This window comes from Melospiza melodia, chromosome 3, assembly GCF_035770615.1.
Source record: "Melospiza melodia melodia isolate bMelMel2 chromosome 3, bMelMel2.pri, whole genome shotgun sequence".
Classification (NCBI taxonomy): Eukaryota; Metazoa; Chordata; class Aves; order Passeriformes; family Passerellidae; genus Melospiza; species Melospiza melodia.
Genome location: NC_086196.1, coordinates 125,841,509 through 125,865,308, shown reverse-complemented (window position 1 = coordinate 125,865,308; position 23,800 = coordinate 125,841,509). Strand labels below are relative to the sequence as shown.

General features: G+C 41.5%; 1 protein-coding gene across 1 annotated transcript; it reads left to right on the top strand.

The window, feature by feature from the left end:
• The first annotated feature begins 2,683 nt into the window (after positions 1-2,683).
• RRAGD (Ras related GTP binding D) lies at positions 2,684-22,948 on the top strand. Its single transcript, XM_063153007.1, has 7 exons — positions 2,684-2,872; positions 9,366-9,661; positions 10,058-10,257; positions 11,249-11,363; positions 17,639-17,781; positions 19,521-19,669; positions 21,598-22,948. Exons 1-7 carry the CDS (start codon positions 2,722-2,724, stop codon positions 21,747-21,749), a joined length of 1,206 nt encoding a protein of 401 aa, XP_063009077.1. The 5' UTR covers positions 2,684-2,721; the 3' UTR covers positions 21,750-22,948.
• Positions 22,949-23,800: the final 852 nt, after the last annotated feature.

Genomic DNA, 23,800 nt, shown 5'->3' with positions numbered 1-23,800 from the left:
GTTGTGATTCTGCAAACCTAGGTGCAGACAGGCTCCCTGATTGTGTGGATGTCAGTGGGACAATTCCCTGTGCTTAAGTAAAATTAACTTTTTCTAACGCAGACAGTTGGTTTTGTATTCTTCTGGATTTTTTTCCCTTAGTGGGAAGAGAAGTGAATCACACAGAAAGAATATAATGTCTGTGAACTGCAGCTCTCCATGGACAAAGTCCAGTCACGTCTATCACTGTACATGTCATACATGCAAAGATGCAACCTCTTATTTACCTCTGCCCTTGCTGCAAGTCCTGTGACTGAGGGCTGGGCACTGTTTCATTGTATGCACCCAGCTTCAAAGTCAAATGACCTGACAAAAGGGAAAGAAGAAAAAGGCAGAGGGAACTGAAAACAATCTGGTGGCAAAGGGACAGAGGAGGAGCAAGTCCTGAGGCAAGTCCTGAGTCCACAACAGATTATATTGCCAAGGGATTGGCAGAAATGCTTCAGCCCTACTCTAAAAACCTACCTGGCAATGGGCCTGGAGTCTATGTGGCTTTGAACCTGAAGCTGTGGTGAGGTCACTGATGTCAGTTGTGGGAAGAGCTGCATTGCAACCAGTCCTCTTTTTTGAGTTTCTACACCCTGATTTTGTATTTTAATATATCACTCTCTCATTGGTCATGTTTCATAGCTCTCTGTATAGAAGAAACGTAATACAGACATTTCTGGGCAAGACCCCCTATCCAAAGCTGGCCTTGAACCCTAACAGCCCTTTGTGCACATAAGTGATCAGCTGGTGTGTGAGACAGATGTTCCTCCATTACACACCTGGAAACTCCTCCTCTTTCCATCAGTTTTCAGCAGGCTAATGCCTGTCAGGGCTGTCCCAAGACACAATGCTGAAAACTCAAGTGGTAAAAAAATCCTGCTCCAAACCAAAGTCCTAATTCCTTTTAGAGGATTTAATCTTGAAAGGTTTCCATAATCTTTTAGTACATTGTTAATCTGTTCAAGCAAAACTTCAAGAAGGTTGAGAATAAAGGCAGGCCTTTGAATAAATTTGTATATTAATAGGCAAGGGGAATTTCTCCCACCTCTGAACAGATGTGTACCTCCATTATCTCCAGTGGGTTAGTGCAAACTGGAAGGCCTGGTGATAAGATTGTCATGCAGCACAGAGATCAGAAAAATAATCAGCTGCAGGAAAAAAGTGGAGACCCAAACAGAAGTCTAATCAATAAACTGAATGCAAGGAGGGAGAACAGGAGAAGAAGAAGTAGAAAGGAAGAAACAGAAACAGAGGAAAATTTGGTGTTGGAGATTCAGGAATTCAGCTGCCAGTCACCACAGTGGGCAGCATAGGATGACAGCCAGGGACTAACACACACACTCTGGAGCTTAGACTGGTACAAGATAAGAAAAGCAGCACTGGAAACTCCTGAGAAGGAGCCTGGGTGCGAGGCAGGAGGTCTGTCCTTGCAGAGAAATGGCAGGGAGATGAGGGCACCTTGGTCTGTCAGGGTCATCAAAATTTCAACTTCTTCAGAGATTTCACTACTATGTCTCTTAGTGTTCCTCATTAATCAAGTTAATTATTTCTAAAATAATCTCTCTAACCCATACTGCAAATACATTACCTCCTACCATCAGTGCCTAGATTAACATTTTGGGCTCGCCCATGTGATGACATGGAAGGAGCATGGGGCAGGGCAGCAGGCAGTGCTTGGCAGATGGGTGAGCTGAGCAGCACCAAGCACACACTGGCTCTGCCCATGTCCCAGAGTCTCCCACATGCTGGAAGTGTATACAGATGATGCAGGAACGTCCCATGCCTGTCTCTGGAGTTTGTGCAGCATGAGGTTGCAGGACTTGACCAAGAAGAGGAGGCTCAGGAGAAACCTTACCACTCTCTTCAAACTGACTGAAGGGAGGCTGTAGCCAGATAGGGATCGGACTTTTCTCCCTGGCAACCAGTGACAGGAGGAGAGCACATAGACTTAAGCTGCCTCAGGGGAAATTTAGGTTCTACATTAGGCAGAAATTCTTCACAGAGAGGGTGATTAGATTCAGAATGGACTGTCCAGGGAGGTGGTGGAGTCACCGGACGTATTTAAGGAAAGACTGGACATGGCAGTTAGTAGCCACGGTGTAGCTGACATGGGAGTGTTCGGTCATAGGTTGGACTCACTGATACCATAGGTCTTTTCCAACCTATTGGATTCTGTGACTGTAAGGATTCTGAGCAGGCATGCTTGTAATAGAAACGCCAGGTGCCCTCTCGGTGCCGCTGCCGGGCACACCCGGCCGCTCCGCTCGCCCACCGCGGCGCCCCGCACGCCAGGGGCAGCGCCTCGCGTGTGCACGGCGCCCACGGGCGTCTCTCGGGACAGCAGGGCCGGGGCGAGCGGCGGCGGCGCTGCTCAGACCCGCCGGTGAGCCCGCAGCGCCCGGCTATGCCCGCCTGCGCGGGGGTGCCAGCGGCACGGCCGGGCTCGGGAGCGGGCCCGGGCGAGCGCGGAGGCCCCGGCGGCCCCGGCGGCCCGTGACCGGGCGCGTCAGGTGACGCGGGTCACGCCGCCTCCCCGCCCGCCCCGCCGGCAGCTGCGCCGCGCTCCGCCAGCGCCGTGCGGGGGGAAGGAGGGGAGCGGCGGCGGGCGCGGCGCCAGCGCGGGACCTGCGCCCCCCGCGCCCCGAGCCTGCCGCAGGCAGAGGGGCCGGGAGCCCCGCCAGGAGCGCGGCCGGCATGAGCCAGGTGCCGAGGAAGCTGCCGGAGGAGGAGGAAGAGGGGGACGAGGAGGAGGAAGAGGAGGAGGAGATCGTGGGCTTGGCGGGCTACGCCGACGGGGCCGAGTCCTTCTCGGACGGCGACGCGGAGAGCGGCGGCGATGAGGCGTGTGAGTGCCGCTCGCGGCGGCCGCAGCGGCACCGGGGGCGGCGGGGAGCGCCGGGGCGGCGGCCGCGGGGCTGCGGGGGCGGCGGCTGGGGCTGCTCCCGGAGAGCCGAGGGGCAGCACCGGGCTCGTAGGGGTCTGCGGAGGAGCGCCGGCAGCGAGTGCGGGTGTGGAGTGAGGCGGGGCGGGGGCCGGGGTGAGGCCGGGACGGTGGCGGGGGACGCAGGGCCGCCGCCAGGAGGTGAGGTTTGGCGGCCCGCGGATGTGGGTCAGGGAGGAGGCGAGGCGCCCCGCGGGGTTTGGGACACGAGGGGAGCCGGGGCCAGCGGTGCGGGGAAAGACGAGGCGTCCAGAGGGAGGGCAGGCCCAAGTGGGGACGGGGCTGGGCGCTGGGATCCGGGCGGAGCGAGGATGCTGCGGAGGTGCCGTGGGAAGGGCCGGGACGGGGACGGGGTGCTCGGTGGGTCAGAGGGTGCAGGGAGCTCTGAAGAAGGAGCAGGGCAAGGCTGACAGGTAGCAGGAAGCGTTGGGAGAAGAGGGAGGAGGCAAAGGGAGTGCAGGCAAAGAGTGTTTGTGTGTGTGTGTGTGTATGTGTGATTTCTCATCAGTATTCTTCCAGTCTGGGGTGAGAGTTATTAGTTATTAGAGGCCACAGCTTGATGATGTGCCCCGAGTGTCCCAGGGTGGGGGGTTGGGTGTCACGCTATAAAAGGCAGCGGCCACACGCAGCTCTGTGTCCGGGGCTGCTCCGCAGCTGCGAGTGTCAGTCCCACAGTGGCAGGCTCTGCTAAATGTCCGTCTGTCTGTGCCTGTGGGGAGCCGCCTTACTCACTGCATGTCCGTGTCAGTAGGAATGGTGATGCTGAGAAGGACGGGCTTACCAGGAAAAGCAGTCTCATTCAGTAGAAAAAGGAAATGCCAGCTCAGAGCCTGTTGCGTTCATTCAGAGCCTGAATTCATTCTTCTGAGACATATTTCACAAAGGAGCTTGGAGAACTCTCAGTATCACAGGATAAAAAAAGAAGTGCTTTTTTATAAGAGCATAATAAAAAGCCACATGCTTTAAGTCTATTTCGATATTAGCGTGCAGAACTCTTCTCCTTAAAGGCCCAGTCCTCCAGGCTGCCATGGGAGGTGCTGCATTGACTAATGTAATTTTGGGGAGTAGAGGAGAGTCAGTGCTTTGAGTATAAGCCTTCATGGTTAAAAGCTATAGGAATGTTGGACTGTAAGACCTGTAACTGAGATTAAATAAAGTCTTACTTGAACCTGCTAAAGAATTGCCTTTATTTTGATGCAAAGAGGATAAATTTTAATGTGATTCTTTAGTGCTACACTAACTTAGTATTTTTTGTAGAGAAGTAACCCATATACTGTCTTCAGACAAATTCATTTGGATATTTTTGAATAGGAACTTGTTAGACTGCTAAAAATTGCAATTGCTTCTCTACAGTAATACCAGGATATTGTGCTTAACAGAAAAAAACCTTTACATCTGAATAGCAGAAGAAGACAGTCCATGCAGGGACTATTCTACACAGGATTAAAACAATCTGGACATTTTAACTGTCCAGATTCCCTGGTTTTCTGTTTCATTTTGAATTCTTCAGAGAAAGAGGCAGACAGCATCTGAACTGGAGGGAGTTGGGATTTGGGTCTGTGTTTTGTATAACACTGGGCTGCAGGGCAGGGGGCTTTCCCCTTTTTTTTGTCCTCTCTTCCTGGCTCTGTATGGCAAGTAGTCCAAAATTCAGTGTCACTGCCTCCACTTTTCCACAAAGAAAAAATGAAAAGGGCAATATAAGAAGACCAGCTTCAATGCATGGCTGTTACATTGAAAAAGAGAGAAGCCAGGCTTAAAAGTAAAAGCATAATTTCTTCTTGTAAATATGCAGAAGATTTCAAAATTTCACATATATCGTCCCTCATCCTATACTGGGTTAGTGTCTCCAGCTTCAGGGCTGAAACCATGGCTCTTATCTTTTGTTTACACTTAGGGTCATTCTGGGACCTTAAAACATTTAAATTTACATAAAGCCTAGTCATATTTTTTATAGAGATGCAATTTAAAATTGTTTAGAAGCCAGAAAGCTCTCTGCAGAGTGTCCCAAGGAAGTGGCTTTAAGACATAGCCCTGCAGAGTGCTGCTCTTGTGGCAGCGTGGGACCTGATCTTCTGGAAGAGACACTTCTGAGTTTTTTCTGTAGCCACAAGAATTTCTTTCCACCAGGTGTTTCTGCAATGTCTATGAACTCCCAGTAGCTGAACACCCTTCTTCGTGGCATACAGGCTTTTTCTGTTAACCCTTTAGTCTCAGGCCATCTGTTAGCGTTGAGGATGTTCAGTGTTTTGTAAGGGCATTGTCTTGACAGCAGTCCAAAGTGCTGCAAATACCACAGTCACAGCAGTACTGGAAATGCTGCAGGAATAATGGCTTTGAAGGTAAGAGTAGAAATTTGAATGGAACTGCTACCTCTCCTTTACGCAGAAATGGTTAAAACTTAATATAACTGAATTAGTGGGGAAAAAAATCATCATTAGCTGTATTAGTTCAAACCTAGACTAAGAGGCTTGTTACCTTGCAGTTGGTAACATGAGCAAAATAATTCCTTTTGAATTGAGCAGATGAGCTGTGATGTTTCATTTGTATGTTTGAAAGCTGGTGGGATGTACAGAACGTGGCATCCCCATCCCATATGCCCACAAAGCACGGGTTGTCACCTGCTTTGACAATTAATTGCAGTTGATCTGTTACTCAGGATAGGCTTCAAAAACTGCTTTAAGTTATCTCTGTATATCTAATGGCATAAAGGAGATACTAAAGTATTCATTGTGTACTGGTGAGGCAGGTTGGGAGTGCTGCATGCTGTTCTCAACTCCTGGGAGCTGTGCTCTCCTGCATGTTGCAATGCATGCAAAACACTCCACAGGCAAGGACACAGCTGTGGTTAACAGAGGTTCTGTAAGGAATGGAGTGCTTTTCTGGGGGAAAGTGCTTTTAGGTTTGTTGAGTTAAATTTGTGAATACTTCAAAGGAATGGCCTCACCAGCATGGCTTCTGTTCTTTATGGCTGCTTAGAAAAGTTGAAACATGAAGGGCTGTTGATATGCATTAGAGACTGGCGTTTTAAAACATTTGCTCTTTGCAAAAGTGAATGAAGCAGGAAATGTGTGGCATCTCACAATAGGGAAAATTATCTTTCCCATTATAGAACAGAGAAGAGTTTAGTGTTTCTCTTGGGCATATTATGATCTCACTCAGTAACCTAGTCTGGGAAGTTGCAGTGATACATCTACTGGCATTTCTGTGGCAAATTAAAAAAGGAGTTGTCATGTACTCCTGCAGAGGAATGTGGGCAGGCAAAGCATCGTCCAATTCCTTTACATATAAGGTAATCTCTTAACTCTCTCTGAGAGGGAAGTGCTGTAGAAGCCTTGCTATCTCGTCAGGTTTGGATGATACTCTTACATTTCCCTGTCTTTGAACTGGCAGGATTTCAAAAGCTAAGTAACAGTCCTACTAGCAGAAGAGCTTCATTCTTCTCATCGCTAATTCTGTTTGCAGTTGCAACTGTATTTTTTTTTAGCATGGCTTTAATAGAAAGCAATTTCCTGCTATTAAGCATTACAATCAGTTAAAATCTAACCTGGAATTATTTAATACCAAAACGTAAAAACTCCCAAATGATTTAAAATATTTCTTCAGATATGTGTGGGGTTTTAGGTTGTTTCTCAAGAAAAGGGAGTCAGGTATGTAGCTTGTCCTCTGGTTGTCTCATCAATGGTCAGAATCTTGGAAACTGCTGTCCACCTTCAACCAAGTCTGAACAAAAGACATCTCAAAGGTAATAACCACAAGTTTGAGGAAAACTGGTATTCAGAAGAGAGGAGAAAGCTAAATGAAGTGTCCTCAGGGGGACAAGTGAGGAGTTTTGTGCGTTCACTGTGGCAGCAGCTGGCAGACATGTGCACACAGTGTAGCCAACTGAAATGTGCTGAGCTCCAGATCAGCCACAGCATGTCGTATCTGTTATTTGGAGGAGATGTCATAAGACATACAGGAGGAAGTTGGTGTTTTTGTGGTGGGAAGAGGAAGGGGACACAAAGTACAAATCCATGGTAGATGAGACTTTGTAAGTTCAGTTGCATACAGAGCAAATGGGAGGCTTTTTATTTTTTTGAAGCATGCAATAAAGCCTCAACTTGAAGCCTGTTCTTTACGTGTTTTTATAAAGTCTTGACAAAGCTTTGAATAAATAATTTTCTCTTCTCATGGCCAAAAAGCAGAGGGAGATGGAGTATACACCATTGACTCTTGCATATTTGGTTTGGTTTATTAACAAGGCTGTACTCCCAAAATATAAAATATCTTTACATCATCTTAGAGCAAATGTTTATTATTCTTCTGGAGTTGTGAAGTATTGTAGGCACATTTCTCCCAGCCACAGGAGTACTACCTCTGTTCAAGATGATGGGAAGAGTAGAGGAGCACCTTAACCTCAGTTTCTTAGTTCGTAAATTTGTTGTGTGTAGATCAGCAGAAGTGGCCATTGCTGTGTTTATTGGATGAGATTCTTACAGAGTTACCTATCCCTCTTCTGTCTGGAAGTGTTTCCCCTGTGCACATGTTCCTGCCTGGCAGTGTTCATGTGTGATAATTGACAAGAACACAGTAAGGGGTAATACCTGCCACGGTTTTTCAATTGCATTTGAAATGGACAGGATCCCTCGGATAATGAGTTGGAAACTTCTTCAGTCACTGGTGACACGGACCTGCACTGAGTGGCACAACCTCTCACAAGCCAGTAGATGGTGCCAGGAGATGTTTTATGCTAACACTGCAATATCTTCAGTTTGAGAAGCCCTACTTCTCTGTCACTCAAATTTGGGAGGCACAAACAGACCTGGACACGGTTCTGTACCCTCCTGGCAGACATACCCTGCTCCTTTGGTTCTGAAAGCTGTAAATGAGGCTTCAGGCACACAAGAAGATGCAAGATGTGGTCACCACCCCTGCGTGCAAAACGTGCTCCTAGGCAAAGGATTCCTTTAAGCTTTCCATCTTCTTTTGGCTCATAAGACTGTGTAATAAATTTTCAGGTTCAAACTGTTACTGAGATTTCTTGTTTTGGATTTTCATATTTTGGGAGTAAAGCTGACCACATATGCAGGGCATATTCAGGAATGATGCATGTGAATAAATGTGTGCCAGATAAGTTTTGCAATTCAAAACTTATCCCAGCAGAAAAAAGAAAAAGAAATGCAATTACGTTGTGCTACGAAGTATGATCTGAATAGTCTGTGGTGCAGTGGATAGAAGGTCTACCAAACCTCACTGGATAGTATGTTTAGCCTGTTGTGTGATCAGTATTTTAAACCTGACCTCTCTGTACTCTGAGTTGTACTCTGTGGGTTTAGCACTGACAACTCCTTTTTTTATGCTGCTTGTGTTTGACACTGCAGAGTCACAGAGGTGTTTCAAAGCTTTTTACATATAAGGCAGTGCCATTTCACCTCAGCACCAAAGGACATTTCAAAGTTGTAGGCCAACTAGATGCAGCAATTTAGATGTCTTTGGGTGTTTTGATTAGAGATAACCTGAAGCTAAAGTGTGTCCAGGAATGGGTAGCTATACATTCATGTCCTTAGAGATATAACAGCATAGTTTACTGTTGGAACCACTTGATGCTGATATAACTGCATCAGCACCAGAAAAAGTAGTGCCAGTTTCAAACTGGAGTAGGTAACACAGTGAAACCCCTGTGTTCCCAGGCCTTTGTTTTGCAAATAGGCAGATGATATGCTGTAATCTTATTTATTGGATAACAGACCTTTACAGATTGTAACACGAATTGCTGAGCAGCAAGTGAAATCCTAAGCACCTTAGGAAAGGACTCCTCATGAGCTCAGTACTGCTTACTGCTTACTCAGTAAGGAACATAGAAGCACTGTGTGCCTGCTGAGTTGAACTCTTCCTGTAGCTCCTTGCATGTGTGATTTCATTTATTAGTTTATTTATTGGTTGATTGATTTTAGAGAAAGGCAGCCCTCAGGTAGAAAGATCATGCAGAGGTATTTAACAGAGTCTTACTCTGTTCTTCCAGCATTGTGATGTAGCTATCTGCTGGAAAGGGTATTTGTTATCAGATGATACTCTTTTAAAGGAGAATATATGTGGCATAGTGTTAATTAGAGTAAAATTAGTTATTTAAAGATGTCTATGTGTGATAACAGATTTTTCACATAGAAACAGAGCAGTCAAACCTTCTGCAGTTTGTCTTGGAGGTGAGAAGTAGATTTTCTGATAGTATACCCTAAGGGGCAAATAATTAAAGTCAAAATGCCTGTAGCACTGCTCTCTAAGCCTAAACATTGGATACATTTGCATAAATTAATATAAAAATTTCATGAAAATAAATATCAAATGCATGTTATCTGGCAGTAACTAATTATATTGCCATAGTATATTCCTTTTCTTCTTGTGTGATTTTATTCAGTTTTGGATTTCAATGATCCCTTCAGTACTGAAGTTAAGCCAAGAATCCTACTCATGGGATTGAGAAGAAGTGGAAAGTCTTCCATTCAGAAAGTTGTCTTTCACAAAATGTCGCCGAATGAGACTCTCTTCTTGGAGAGCACAAACAAGATCTGCAGAGAGGATGTTTCCAACAGCTCCTTTGTCAACTTTCAGATATGGGATTTTCCTGGGCAAATTGATTTCTTTGACCCTACGTTTGATTATGAGATGATTTTCAGAGGCACTGGAGCACTGATATTTGTTATTGATTCTCAGGTAAAAAAAAGGGGCTTTAAGCTATTTTTTTCTTTCTTCAGCAATAGACAAATGGGAGGGTTTTTCAAAGCAAATAAATAATCTACATCACAAACACACATTAAAAGAAATGATTAAAACTTGAAGAGCAGCTTGGCTATTTTTAATCTCTCCCTGCAGTGTGTTTGGAAGTTAACTAATTTGTTTTAACATCTCAAGGTTCTTGCTCAGATTTGTAAGTGCTGACAGCATGAGATTGGTGCACATGCTGGATGTAGGCTCAGGCTTCTACTTATAAAACATTAAAAAATCAAGCTGCTGTTGAGCTGTAGTACTATTTAAAAATAAGTATCATTAAGTATAATATATATTTTTAAGTACTTTCCCAAGTTGTAGCTCTTCTTTTTCCTTTATTAGGATGATTATATGGAAGCATTAGCTCGGCTGCATCTTACTGTGACCAGAGCCTATAAAGTGAATCCAGATATCAACTTTGAAATCTTTATCCATAAAGTGGATGGTTTATCTGATGACCATAAGATTGAAACACAGAGGGATATTCACCAGAGGGCAAATGATGACCTTGCAGATGCTGGATTGGAGAAGATTCACCTCAGGTGAGAAAAGTTGCTGTGCAGTGAATGCTAAAGAGGAGAGCAGCTTATTTGACAAGTTACTATTTTCTGTCCCCTTGAACTAGCAGGCAACATGCTTTTGATATATGAAGGATAATCAGAGATCCTGTATTTGACCTGAGCCAAAGTATCCTATTTCTGATTGCTGTCTAGAAGGGAAAGATGGAGAGCTGCTTAATAACACATGACGAACATGCCAGAATACTATCAGGTTTTTCTGCAGTTGCTGTCTTGAAATAAGTTGGCTTGGACAGTGACAACAACCAGTAGAGTTCCAGGCCATAAAGTGTATATGGCATCACATCAGTTTTGCCTCCTTTGCAAGCCCTGTGCCAGTCACTCATCCTCACTGCTGCAGCCTGCTCAGAGCCACTTGGGAAGACCTGTGCTGTAGCTTTGCCTTGTGCCCTCTGGTAAAATGGGTTAATGTAGTAAATGGTGACAAGTAGAGGACTTTGCAGGCTGGGAACCAGAGGACATCAAGTTGTCATGGCTTTCTGAGCACTTTAAAGCCAAATATATTAAAATGAGAGGCCTGCTCCATGAACATGCCAGCTCTTTAGAGCTCTTAGCTACTCAACTGCATCACTGCACTGATAAATGGGTCCACAGCTTTCAAAAAGTAGATCACAATAGGCATACTCAGTAACACTCCTCTGAAATTTGATAAATATTTTTGGAAGAATACTCCTCTCCTGAAATTTGATAAATATTTTTGTAAGAATACCAGTGTGGGAGTTGCATTAAAAAGTTCTACATTGAGGTCTAGATTTCACTGTTCAGGCTGGGGGGTTTTTTAGTATAGAGACTAAGTCCTGTGTTTCAGTCATATCATGACTTTTGATCACAGGGGGTAATTGCATTAGTGTAGGCACTTACTGTCTGACAATATTTTATTTCACTCATATTGTGAAAGGTACATCATGTTCACAGTATGTGGCTAAAAGGAAAATGTGGTGACATTTTTTTCCAGCTTTTATCTGACAAGCATATATGATCATTCTATATTTGAAGCATTTAGCAAAGTGGTACAGAAACTGATTCCACAGCTCCCAACACTGGAAAACCTGCTTAACATCTTTATTTCAGTAAGTACTTACTGTGTCCTTTGTCTGTAGATCTGGCTGTGTCCAACATGCATGTTTAGATACTCTATTCACTGCCTTCTTAGAGATCATGAGCAATGTGAACTCTCAGAGAAATGATCAGAACTTAGTTGAAATGCACCCCCATTCAGCTTGGCCTCACCTCCTTATCTGTTAAACAGCATTGATGAGCTGCTGAGATACTCAGAGTATTTCCTGAGTCACATGAAGTGGGTTAGCTGCCATCACTTTTCTGCTTGTAGCATCAGTCTGAATGTTGCAAAAGTCTGTGCTGCATGTATATGTTGAAGTTGCACTTAAACCTTCTATGAATAAATATTTAAAGGAACATCATCGAGTCTGACCTCCTATGGGGAGCTGTCTGTAGTGGTTCCCTGAATTAATTTTATTTTGTATTGGAAAGTTTACTGAGCTTAAGAAGATCATCTTATGTCATGAAATTTTTAGACATGGATTCCACACAACTTTCACCACTTCCATAGTTACTCTGGAGGCCAGTTAGGGAGTTTTGTGTATCTAGTGGTTTGTTACCACTGGGGAAGAAATTGCTTGCTCCACTCTTCCTGTATGTCTGATCCCTCCCTTTCCTTCCTACTGGCTCTGACACTCACTTGTTCCCTCATGAGGTTACTATACCATGCACTTATGCACTGCTTAATTTAGTTTAAAGCAGGTGATGGAGGAGTCCAACACGCTCTTGTTCTGACACAAGGTAAGAGATGGAAACATGGGGCAGTGAGTGAAGGGGAGCACAGTGAGAATTTGTGAAAAGGGGAAACTCCCTATTTTAGTGGTCGTTATATCAGGTCATAGTGGCTCTGAAAACTGCACCCTTTCTCATAATATTCTAATTTTGTGCTTAGCATCCAGCACTAATTTCTGAAGCTTCAATTTCCGAGCAAGATACTTTGTTGTGTCTTCTTGTGATTTTGACATAAGAAATTATTTAATATCATACAACAGCTTGTAAGATAAAATTAGACTTCATGGTTTCTCAGTGTGGAAATGGAGAGAGATAAAAGTTGGATGTGACAGGGAAAGCTAGGAATAGAGGAAGGTCATTCCAAAACTTATTCCCTTACTATTAAACAGCACATTTATACAGTGTCATAATTAATAGTTTGCTACAAAGACCTGTTTCTTCCAAAACAGCTGGACTGTATACCAGTTATTATCATGTAGTCTCAAAACTCCATGGCAGAGAGGTAATGAAGAAATGATGACAACAATTCTAGAGCAATTAGATAGTGGTTTTGGCACACAGTCTTTCAGAGAAAGCTAGCTGAATAATAGTCTTCCCTGTGCCAGAGTCACTCCTGTCACTCTTTGTGAGTCAGATTTCTGTATGGAGTCTCCTCACTGTTTGGAGTTGGTGAAGGGTTTGTAGAATCTCCACATGAACTGAGCACAGGCAGCTTCCTGAATGACTGATGACAATTGCTCATGTGTCTGGAACGCCCAGCTCCAATCACACCTACAATATTAGGTATAGTTTGTAAGGAAGAAAAAGTGTTTCAAACAAATGGGATGTCCAGAAAAGTGAGGGAGGTGTGCTATTTCCCCTCTTCAGTATGGAAAAAGTCTCAGACTCTTTTTTTGCTCCAGTTTCTAAGTGACCTAGGGTCATGTGTAGCTGCATCACTATGTCCTCAGTATGCTTGCTGTTTTTACAAGTATCTTCTGTCTGCAAACAGAGAGACTCAGAATGATTATTTGCAACCACAGGAAGATTAAGCATCGTTCTCCTGCATACAATTAGTTAGGGGGTGCCTCTTTACCTTGGCAACTTAGTAGCAACAAATTTTGGCATGGCTTTTGGTCACGCCTTATCTCAGGAAGCCCATGTGTTAGATATCAGGGCGGGGGTGTGTTCGTGTTCTACTTTTCAGTTTCAGCGCATTCACGAGGAAGTGCTTTCATTTATGCCACGGAGAATTCCAACACAAAAAGCTGACGATTACAAAAATAGATCTGTGATCACTCTTAAGTTCACAGCAGGTTTTTTCCCCAGTTTATAACGCCACAGTGTGTGAGCATGTTTGAGGAGCCATCAGTGTGATAATACTGGTGCTGCATTCTTTAATGTAACGGCTTGTAAGTCATTAAATAACTGGCACTAAAAATCCACGTTAATCTTATCTGATAACACACCAGCTTCATATAGAAGGATGCCTGTTTCTTAATTACTGTGACCTTATTAACCAATCAAGATGTGTGACATAGGAAAGTGTATTTTCATTTGAGGTTGTTTGGTCTGTTTTGAGGGATATTAAAAAGTACGTATTAAGACAAACAATTATTATAGTAAAAATAAAATTATATACGGTTTTGATCATTTAATGATTTAAATTTTGTAATCTGTAAATTCAAATGTAGTGATAAAAATTAATTTGCAAAATCTGCTGTGTGATGTAATGCCTGTTTAAATAATTGTCCAAAATTCATTGCTAACTGGATGTGACTGGCAATATCCTCTTAAGTTCTTTTGAGAGTTGCTTTTTAGGGCCAAATTCTGGCTTACTTTCATACATTAAAGACAGAAAAAGATAGGCCTGCTTACCTGTCCTAGGATTGGAGGAATACTACCACTTTTACTGAACCTATTCTATTTAAGGATTAGATGTCTTCTACATCATCACACCCCGTATAGTTGAGAGACATGGTTTGAATTTCAAGTACCTCATGGTTTTTACCTATCCAAAATAAAATCTCATATATTCATTGCAGATTTTTCACAATGGCTCTCTTGGTTCAGATTAACCATGGAATATTCTTACATCAATTCAGAATGCCTTTAGCACATGTTGCATCTTCTCTGCAGACTGTAGGGTTGTGGCAGAGAGAACTGGTGTTTTTTCAGGCCCTGCTCTCATTTAATCAATGGCAGCCTTTCATTCAGTAAGGAACCCACCAGCTCCAGTAACAGAAACAGTTGATTTCTTATTGTAATTTTCCCTAAGCATTAATGATGTAATGTCTCTTTGAACATTACTTTTAATCCACCTTTTCCTGGTTTTAATGACTCTTTATTATTGTTTCTATAATTTCTGTTTGGGTTCTTTTGTGGGCTAGGAGTAGCAGGTGGAGGGTGGAGTGTTGAGTAGTTGCTACACAAAAATTCTGGGAAATCCTTTGACTTTTCAGTTACAGTTGTACTAAAAACCCTGGCAGATGAAATATTGGAAGGCATGTGGATAAATTTAGTGGTTACTACTCCTGGCAGTCCATCCATTTCACAGAGGTTTCTGTTACCATACAAGTTCTAAAGAAGCAAATATATGCAGTTTCTCAGCAGGTCCTACCACAATGGATCAGTTGCAATTGAAAACAAGCATAGTTTAAGAGACCAATTTCTGCCCTTAACCAGCAGGTGTAACTGCTGGCATGGCAGAATGTCTCAAGATGTTCTTGGCAAATGTTCAGAAAACTTTCTGAAATGTCACTGCAAGTACAGGCAGGCTGCAGCACCTAGAGCTCTGAGATGAAAAAATCACTTCTCATTGTTAAATGTTATTATATTGTCACTGGCATCTTAATAATTTAAAGTGCATCTTATCTGTACAGCTGAAATCGTTGCTATGTCTCTCTTTTTGTAATACAAAACTTGGTAATTGACTTCTCATGAATGACACTGCAGGGCTCAAGTTTCAGCTTCTTCTGTCTGAAATGACTTGTATTTTCAAATACAATTTTGGCAATGACTTATAGCTGTGTACTTACATGATATTTCAAAAGAGTCTTGTAATTAATCTTATTTGACAGCATCTGTTGAACTGTGTGAGGTGCTGTCAGAATTACTATTTAAAAAATAAAATTACAGAACTCCCATATGTGGCCAGAACAAGCAGCTTAAATATGCATACATTTTTGTTCTTTGTGCTCAAAGAACATAGACTCATAGAGCACTGCTGAGGCCTCACCTGGAGTATTGCGTCCAGTTCTGGGCCCCTCACTTTAGGAGGGACGTTGAGATGCTTGAGAGTGTCCAAAGGAGAGCAACGAGGCTGGTGAGGGGCTTGGAACACAAGCTGTACGAAGAACGACTGAGGGAGCTGGGGTTGTTTAGCCTGGAGAAAAGGAGACTCAGGGGTGACCTCATCACTCTCTACAACTTCCTGAAGGGTGGCTGTGGTGAGCTGGGGGTCGGCCTCTTTCTCTGGGCGACAACAGACAGAACAAGAGGACACAGTCTCAAGCTGCGCCAAGGGAGATACAGGCTAGAATCAAGGAGGAAGTATTTTACAGAAAGAGTGGTCAAATACTGGAATCATCTACCAAGGGAGGTGGTAGAGTCACCATCCCTCGAAGAGTTTAAAAAAAGACTGGATGTGGCACTTGGTGCCATGATCTAGTTGAGGTGTTAGAACATGGGTTGAAATCGATGATCTTAAAGGTCTCTTCCAACCTAGAATTTCTTTGATTCTGTGATAGAGCCCTGAAGGCTGAAAGAGACCTTTAGAGATCAGATGCTGCTCAGAGTCAGGTCAGTTACAGCAAGTTGGTTATTGCTGGGTCCAGTTCAGCTTTGTGCATTTGGAAAGATGGAAACATTACAAACTCTCAGGTCAGCGTGTTCCCAATCCTTCACCACTCTTCTATTAATTTTTTTTTTCTTTTATCAAATCAGAATTCCAGCCTGTGCCTTTTGTCTTCTGTCATTCAGCATTGTAGTTCTGAGAAGAGCTGGGTTCTGGCTTCTCTGAACCCTTACATTAGTTATTTGTAGATAGCAGTAAGTCTTCTCTTCTTCAGGTTGAACAAACCCATTTCTCTGAGACTCTCCTTGAACATTCTGTGCTTCGGCCCATTTACCTAAGGTATCCACAGTGTATACTTTGTTTTTAATATTTTTTTATTACTGACTTACTGAAATAGGCCACTCAGAGTTTTTCCATTATGAAATACAAGAAATTCACCTCTATACTCTGTTATTACTAATGGATGTTTGCAGCCTTAGCTCTGTGTGCAGTGGTGGAGGAATGACACCTCTTTAAGGAGAAAATGCCCAAAATACTGCTGGCCATTGTTCAATAGCATATCTAGTGTTGGAAATTTTTCTTCCTATTTCAGGAAATATGGAAAGCAGGAGAGTCACTTTAGTTATTTAACTATGTGTTAAACAGTTGACTTAGGAAAGAAGGAAGAAAAATGAAAAAGTTCTCTAACTGTACAAAAGAAGCTGAAACTATTAAAACTCGTTAGGGATTTTCAGTGTGGTTTTTGGTGGTTACAGAACTACTGTGGCAGCAGTCCCAAACCCTGTTAAAATGGGAATTTCTGGAGACAGTTCAGTTGGATGGAGAAAATTGCTTGTCTTCCCATATAGATGGAAGAGTATTTCATAGCTTGTGCTTTAGCAATTCTGGGAAATTGCCCTTTTTTCATGTTGGGACAGGTGTGCAGGTGTAATCCTTTGACATCAGCCAGCAAGGCTACTGTTTTCAGTTAAGAAGTACCCTTTTTTTTTTTTCCAGGAAGCAGAGGCTTATGGCAGCTTACCTTTATCTACACAAAGAGTAAGAGCTAGCATTCCTGGCTAGCTTCTCAGAGCTGTGAATACGATACATCTCCAGTATGGAGAGTGTCTTAATCAGCTTGGCAGGATCACAGGAACACAGCTGTCATCATTTTAGCAAGCCTTAGCATTTTAAACATGGCTTTAACTACCAGTGCTATGTAAAACCTGAAGGCACCATCACAACACTGGTCTCTCTCCTGTGATCCTAAAAGATGTTCTACAGAACCAGACACTAGAACAGCTACAGACTGCAATGGAAAAATTTCCTTGGAAATCAGTTCCTGAGCAATACTGTCTTCTTTGCCCATCAGTGTTTTCTTTCTCTTGTTTCTATCTTCTCATATGCCCACTTAGAATAACTTTAGATTGCAGCTTTATTTTATGTCTGTTGCTACAATTAAAGCACCAAAATCTTGAACTTGGAAGATTTTTCTGCTCCCCCCTTGCCCTCCCTCATTTTCCACTTAAAAGAAATTTCTCCAGGTTGAGCAGTTTGGGAGTTTCACTTGTCATTATGTCTGCTCAGAGGCAGAAAATATTGGAAGGTTTGTGAGCATTATTGTTTGCTACAAATACAGTAGTGCTGTATGTACAGTTCTTTCAAAATGAGCTTGATTGCAATTTAATTTCTTTAGCCTAGACTTTTTGTATAACAGGCAAGTAAGGGAACAGAAAAGCTTGGGGTTAATTTGAAAACATGGATTCCACTTTATTTTTCTTTTTTTCTTCTCTTGAATAGAATTCTGGGATTGAAAAAGCATTTTTATTTGATGTAGTCAGTAAGATCTATATTGCAACAGACAGCACTCCAGTGGATATGCAAACTTACGAGCTCTGCTGTGATATGATAGATGTTGTGATTGACATTTCTTGTATATATGGGTAAGTAAATTGTGAATGTTTTCCATAAAGCTGTGTACTGAGCATCTGAATAGCCTCAAAATTCCAGTGATGTGGATGTAAACAATAATTAGAATGGGTAATTTGCCGGCAGGGGAGGAGATGGCTGGCTTCTGAGAGACTGATCCTTCTCAGAAACAAGCATTGTTCCCTGTTCAGTCTCTTTTGTGAGCATCTTCCTATTTCTATGCTAATAATTTTATTTGGAGGAAGAAGTCAGAAGAAACCAACCTAAAGTAAAAGGAAACCTCATTGTTTTTTTCCCTAGGGATGAAATCAACAGAGAGGCACCTCCTGTTTCAAAAAGAAGTGGGGCCATATTGAGTTTTATTTAATAGCCAGTGGCCTCTAATAGCCTCAGAGAGTTGTTTCACTCTCACTTCAGTTCTCTGTCCTCTATTCCCTTTATGACCTTCCTGGGTTTTTTCAATTTCCCCTTTTTGTACACTAGCAAGTGGAAATCTCCTGGGCTGGCACGTACATCTCCTTGCAAATTATGTGTTCAGTGGCTGGGCCCTTGGCCAAATGTAATGGCAGCCATTCCTGGGAAAGGCAGGGGCACATTAAGAATTGGTGCACTAAGATGCTTACATTTGGAGGCCAGTGGGCTAGCTTTGCATTTGTACCACTGGTAGACTTTTTGCTCTCTGGAAGGGGGTACAAGGGAGAGTCCTGGTGCACATGTGCAATAAGCACTGGAATAAACTTGAATACTTTACCTAAAATATCTAAAGTTTGTATATTCTACTGTATGTTTCAGATTTTGGAGTCATCACTTCAGTAGCTGTGTTAGAACTTGTTTTACAGAGGTATAAAATAAAGAATGCTGATTTTTGTAAACAGCAAGAATCTGCTGTGTAGTTCAAAAGAGTGTGCATTTAATAATTATGTGTACAACACCATTTGTGGGGCTCTTTATTTACAAAATATCATTCTGCCACTGTGCTTGTGTAGCCATTTAGCCTTTATCACCAGAGATCTGCTTGCCATTTTTTAGCTACAGACTAAAGATGATATTACAATTAATTTTTTGTCCTCTGTTCCTGGAGCATCTGTGGAAGTTGCCACTTTATTATATTACTGAGACTAATTGTTCTGGGAGGTTGGTGATAAGAATCAATTTAACAATATCTGTGTGTGCATTCAGGAATGAGGATAAAATTACAATGTTACAATGATGTACAAAAACATAATACAGTGATCATCATGACACAGCATCTGTGAAGGAGAAATCTCTTTTCATAATATGATGTTGCAAAAGCAAACATCTCATGAGGAAAGTCTCATGATGTCTTAAACTATCAGTCAGCTGCTACCACTCAAGCAAGGTTACTGGGTTTGGAGTTATCAGTACAGACCTACTGTTTCATATGTTTTTGATAAGTCATAATATAAAGCACTGATTTAAAAAAAAAGCAGCCTTGTGGTAAATGGGTGGTAACTTACTGAGGAAAAAATAAGGTTCCAGTTCAGGCACTTGGCAGTCAAACCACCTGATTTCTAGCCCCAGATCTAAGATTTGGTGTGTGATGTGTTAAACAATTTAATCTCTTTGTCTTCTTAATTTACTAGTGTGTAGTTTGAAGAAGAGTCTGCCTGAAAGATGAAAAGGAAGATTTCATAAAGTTTGAGATTCTTTGCTGAGAGAACCAATGTAGCAGTACTTTTGTTAACTAATCTGGTGTCTTTTCTTTTTTGTTTGTTTGAATACTGCTCTTTAGGCTTAAAGATGATGGCACTGGAACCCCTTATGACAAAGAATCAATGGCAATCATAAAACTGAATAATACAACTGTCCTTTATTTAAAAGAGGTGACAAAATTCCTCGCTCTTGTTTGTTTTGTCAGAGAAGAAAGCTTTGAGAGAAAAGGTATTTTTCCCTTTTCTAGTATTGCATTCTTTTTCCCTTATATTAATGAGTTAATGAATAACTGAGGTTGTCATTAGCTGATAAGTTTCTAACTGCATCATAAATATTGAGGTAAGTACAGCTTGATAAAGCTTATATAACATTTTTAAAGGGATGAAAGTACTTGTGCAGGCATTAAGATGGGATGAAATCCTAAACGTATTTGACAAATTTCTGATATGAAAGTATTTGAAAGTTTACATCCAATGCAGTAAAGCTTCCACTTGCAACTGTAGACTGTGTTAGTTTATATTGTCTGACACTGATTTGTACCTGTTGACACCAGCATACACATTTGGAACAGCTTGCCTGCCACAGCCAAGGGAAAAGTTTTGAAACTGACGGATAGAATGTTCTTGCTTTTCTTATATCTGAAAGCAAGCTTTTGAGAAATTGCATATTTAGGACCTAGTCTTATTTAGGAGTGCTTTAATTTTGCAGTTAAAGTGCACAACATTTCTTTGCCATCTTTTTGGTCAAAGTCAATACTGAGCCCTTAGTTCATGACCTCTTTGCCCACCAGTATGATGTTCACTGAGTTGCTGGTCTTTGTGACGTGTCCTGAGACCAAAACTCAGCAGTGGAAGAGCAAGCTGCCATCTGGGCTCCTGTGCCCCATCTTGTGATAGTAATTTCACCTGTCAGTGTTGGTGTGCTGTGAACACAGCACTTGTACCATCTCTGCTGGGCTGTTTGACAGCCTGGTGAGCTTTTGATAGAATTTAAACAAGTCAAATGTCTCTTCCATACCTCTACCACCTTTATTGCATATGAGTGTTGGATGCAGTTGCTTTCTGTAGAAAGCATACGATGTGTTATTTCTGCACACTTTCTAAGAACACTGTTTCAGAAAGACACCATGCTGAATAAACATCCCTTAGGGTTTGTCCATAACTGTGTGAGGTTGTTGTGTCTGCATAGTTGGGACACTTGGTAGCCTTCACTCTTCTGCAGTACAGTTCTGGTATTATAATGGAGATGAGCTTTTTGTTCCTCATGAATTCCAAGTAATATTTTGCCTGAACTATAGGAAGATAGAAAATGGTTCCTGGGAAAAAAACCAAAGTGTAACCTGGTCGATTTAAACCACTTAAAAATATTCATTTCCTCTTAGGGAAACTGAAATGGAAAATGCTGCAGTATTTCAGTTAAGAAAGCTTATGGCATTAATATTAAATGAGGTCATGAGCTCAGTACCAAAATTCTAAAATTGTATTGTGGTGTTACAGAATTGTAGCACTCAGTAAATCTTCCAGTTGACTACCAATATGGCTTTACAGCTTTTCTGTGGGATTATATTCAGCCCACTGACATGGTAATGTTATCTGCCTATTATGTAAGTATCTAATCTAACAGCATGTCTATTGTGTTACTTTTTAATTACAGTGTAAGATGAAGTACAGCTGGGTGAGATTTGGTAATAGTTCTCTCAAGTATCCATTTCAAAGTTTATGTATTGTCAAAAACCAAATATTTCTTGATTAATAGAAGGTACTTATTTTTATCACAGTTATTCTGTAAAATAGATTTCCAAAGTGACACCATATTTTATGAAAGATTTCAGTTTTTCTTCTAGTATACTGAGCACTTCTTCAAAGCCCTTTATTAAATTAAGGATCTGTTATCTGCCAATGAACTTCTATTTGATTTCTCTTAAAACATACCAGTATATATAGTAGCAGACATTGTATCAAGCTGTAATGCTTACTGAATTATTTGTATTTCTCAAATGTGCTTTTGCTTAGCACAGAAAAAAATTCCTGGACACTGAAAATGAGCTCCAGACAGAGAGTATGGTATTTCACTAAACATAGAATATAAGCAATGTTTTCATTACTTTATTTCTATGAATGTCTTTATTAATATGTAAAACATTTGTGTCTCTGTAGGATTAATAGACTACAATTTCCATTGTTTTCGAAAAGCCATACAAGAAGTATTTGAAGTAAGAATGAAAGTAGTAAGATCTCGAAAACATCAAAGCCACCTACAAAAAAATAAAAGACCCACTCCCAATGGGACACCAAGAATGCCACTGTAACTGAGGTTTTCTGGCAATGTGGCAAGCAAAGTTTTCATGAAGTTGATGTGACTTCTGCATCTCATTGCACTGAGGGAAGAGGAAAACGAATGGGACTGATGTATTATATGAATTTTCCCTGAACGTTCAGAAAGCACTGTTTAAATATTTTTATCCAATCAGTTTTTTTCATATAGTGAGCACTTTGAGCAAAATGTTGTATATATAAACATTGAGGTGAGCACTTGTAAGAATTTTCTTAATATATGCTGTAAACCTTTTTCATGCCATATTAAGAAAAAACAGCTGTGACAGAAATACTGGGTACATAATTTGCACTTTTTCATGTTTTCCTTGTGGACTTGGACTTTGATAAACTTAGTTTTTATGGTGATTTTGATGCATGGTGTCAGGTAAAATGTATGCTGTAGTTTATTTACCTGCTACAATCAAATTGGTTAGTAAACAATTAAGAAAAACTTGGTACAATGCCTTTTTAAATTTGTGACAGCTAATACCTAACATTCATACAGATCTAATTTCATATATTTTTCAATTTGTAAACTGAAGAATAATATTGAAGTATTACAGCAATAAGCACCTTACCAGGAATCGTAACTGGTAGGTAAATATTAGCTTTTATAAAACAGGCTTTTGGCCAAATTTCATCCGGAGTTCTCCTTAACACTGGTCATGCCCTCTCTTGGGTCTGGTTTTATTATTTACCTCAGCATATACCACTAAAATACCTTTCTATAAAGATGATTGTTTTGTAAAATGGCTCTATGTTGCACTGGTATTTTTATAAGGCTTCAGAGGAGTGTGTTGTATCTGTACAGCTGGATTTACATTGCTAAGTTTGTGTTGAGAGCCTGCACGTGTGCAGTTGGTGCAATGAAGAATCTGTATGTATTTCCACCTGGCATTCTGATGTACTGATAAGTCATAAAGGTGTGAGCACTGGGTTCTGATTCCCTCTATCAGGGGTACATCTGTGATTGAAATCAAGACGAGACCATTAAAATGAGGACTGGACAATCTACCTGCTGTAATAATCAGCGTACATCACTACTTTTTATTTTAATATTGAATATGGGCAGATATACCCCAGGATCCGCCAGGACAGCAGAGGACTCTCAAACCTAAAAAGAAGTAACGCTTTCCATGTTCTGTATTGAGTGGTTTTGTTTAATTAGTGATAAAAAATTATAATTCCTTGATGGAAGGGAAACTCTTAATTTTTACTAATTGCATGCGCAGTCTAATGGTTTTGTTGGCAGCTTTTGGGAGTGAGAAGAACTTGACCAGAATGGGAGGCAGCTTGCTGTACACCAGAAACAGGTAAGGGGAAATGTACCATATTCACAGCTAATCTGCCCCTAGCCAAAATAGCTCTGGAGGCAGGCAGGAAGATGGAACCAATGGCTCTGTCAAGAATTGTGTGATAAGTAATGCAGTTCTAGGGGCTCAGAAAGGTAAGAAATACTGATAATAGTGAAAATCACTGATCCTGGTGCTGGTGTGAAAAACAGTGACAGTAGCTGTAGTCAAATCAGAGTGTTTAAAACACAGAGTTCAAATTCCTTTTAGTACTGTCACCACCCATCGTCTTAGTTGAGGGCATTCTTCTGACTAGCCCCTCAGATAAAGTAATGCAAAGCTGTTTTCAGAGTTCACCAAAGCAGTGATGGGTAAGAGACACCTTTTGACAGCTTTCCAGTCCACAGGACATTCATTGAAGGGCTGCTGTAATTTCTGGCCATGTGTTTGTCTTTCATTTTGTAGAGATCCCCGCATTGGGTCACAATCTCTGTCCTCCCTTTGCCCCACCAGGTGTAGGTGGCTATGTGGGACTAAGAACACCTACCAGGCTGGGCCAGATTTTTTTGTTGTTGTTTTTATGTGTAAATTATCTCTTCATAGTGGCTATGGTATGAGTCATAACTAAATGTAGCTTCCATATATTTGGCCTGAGTTCTATGTAGACCTTCTATTAGAGACTATCAACTTGTTTAAGACAGTGAAGTTGCCTCTTGTAGTCCCATTTAGAATTTGGAACAGACTATCTAGCA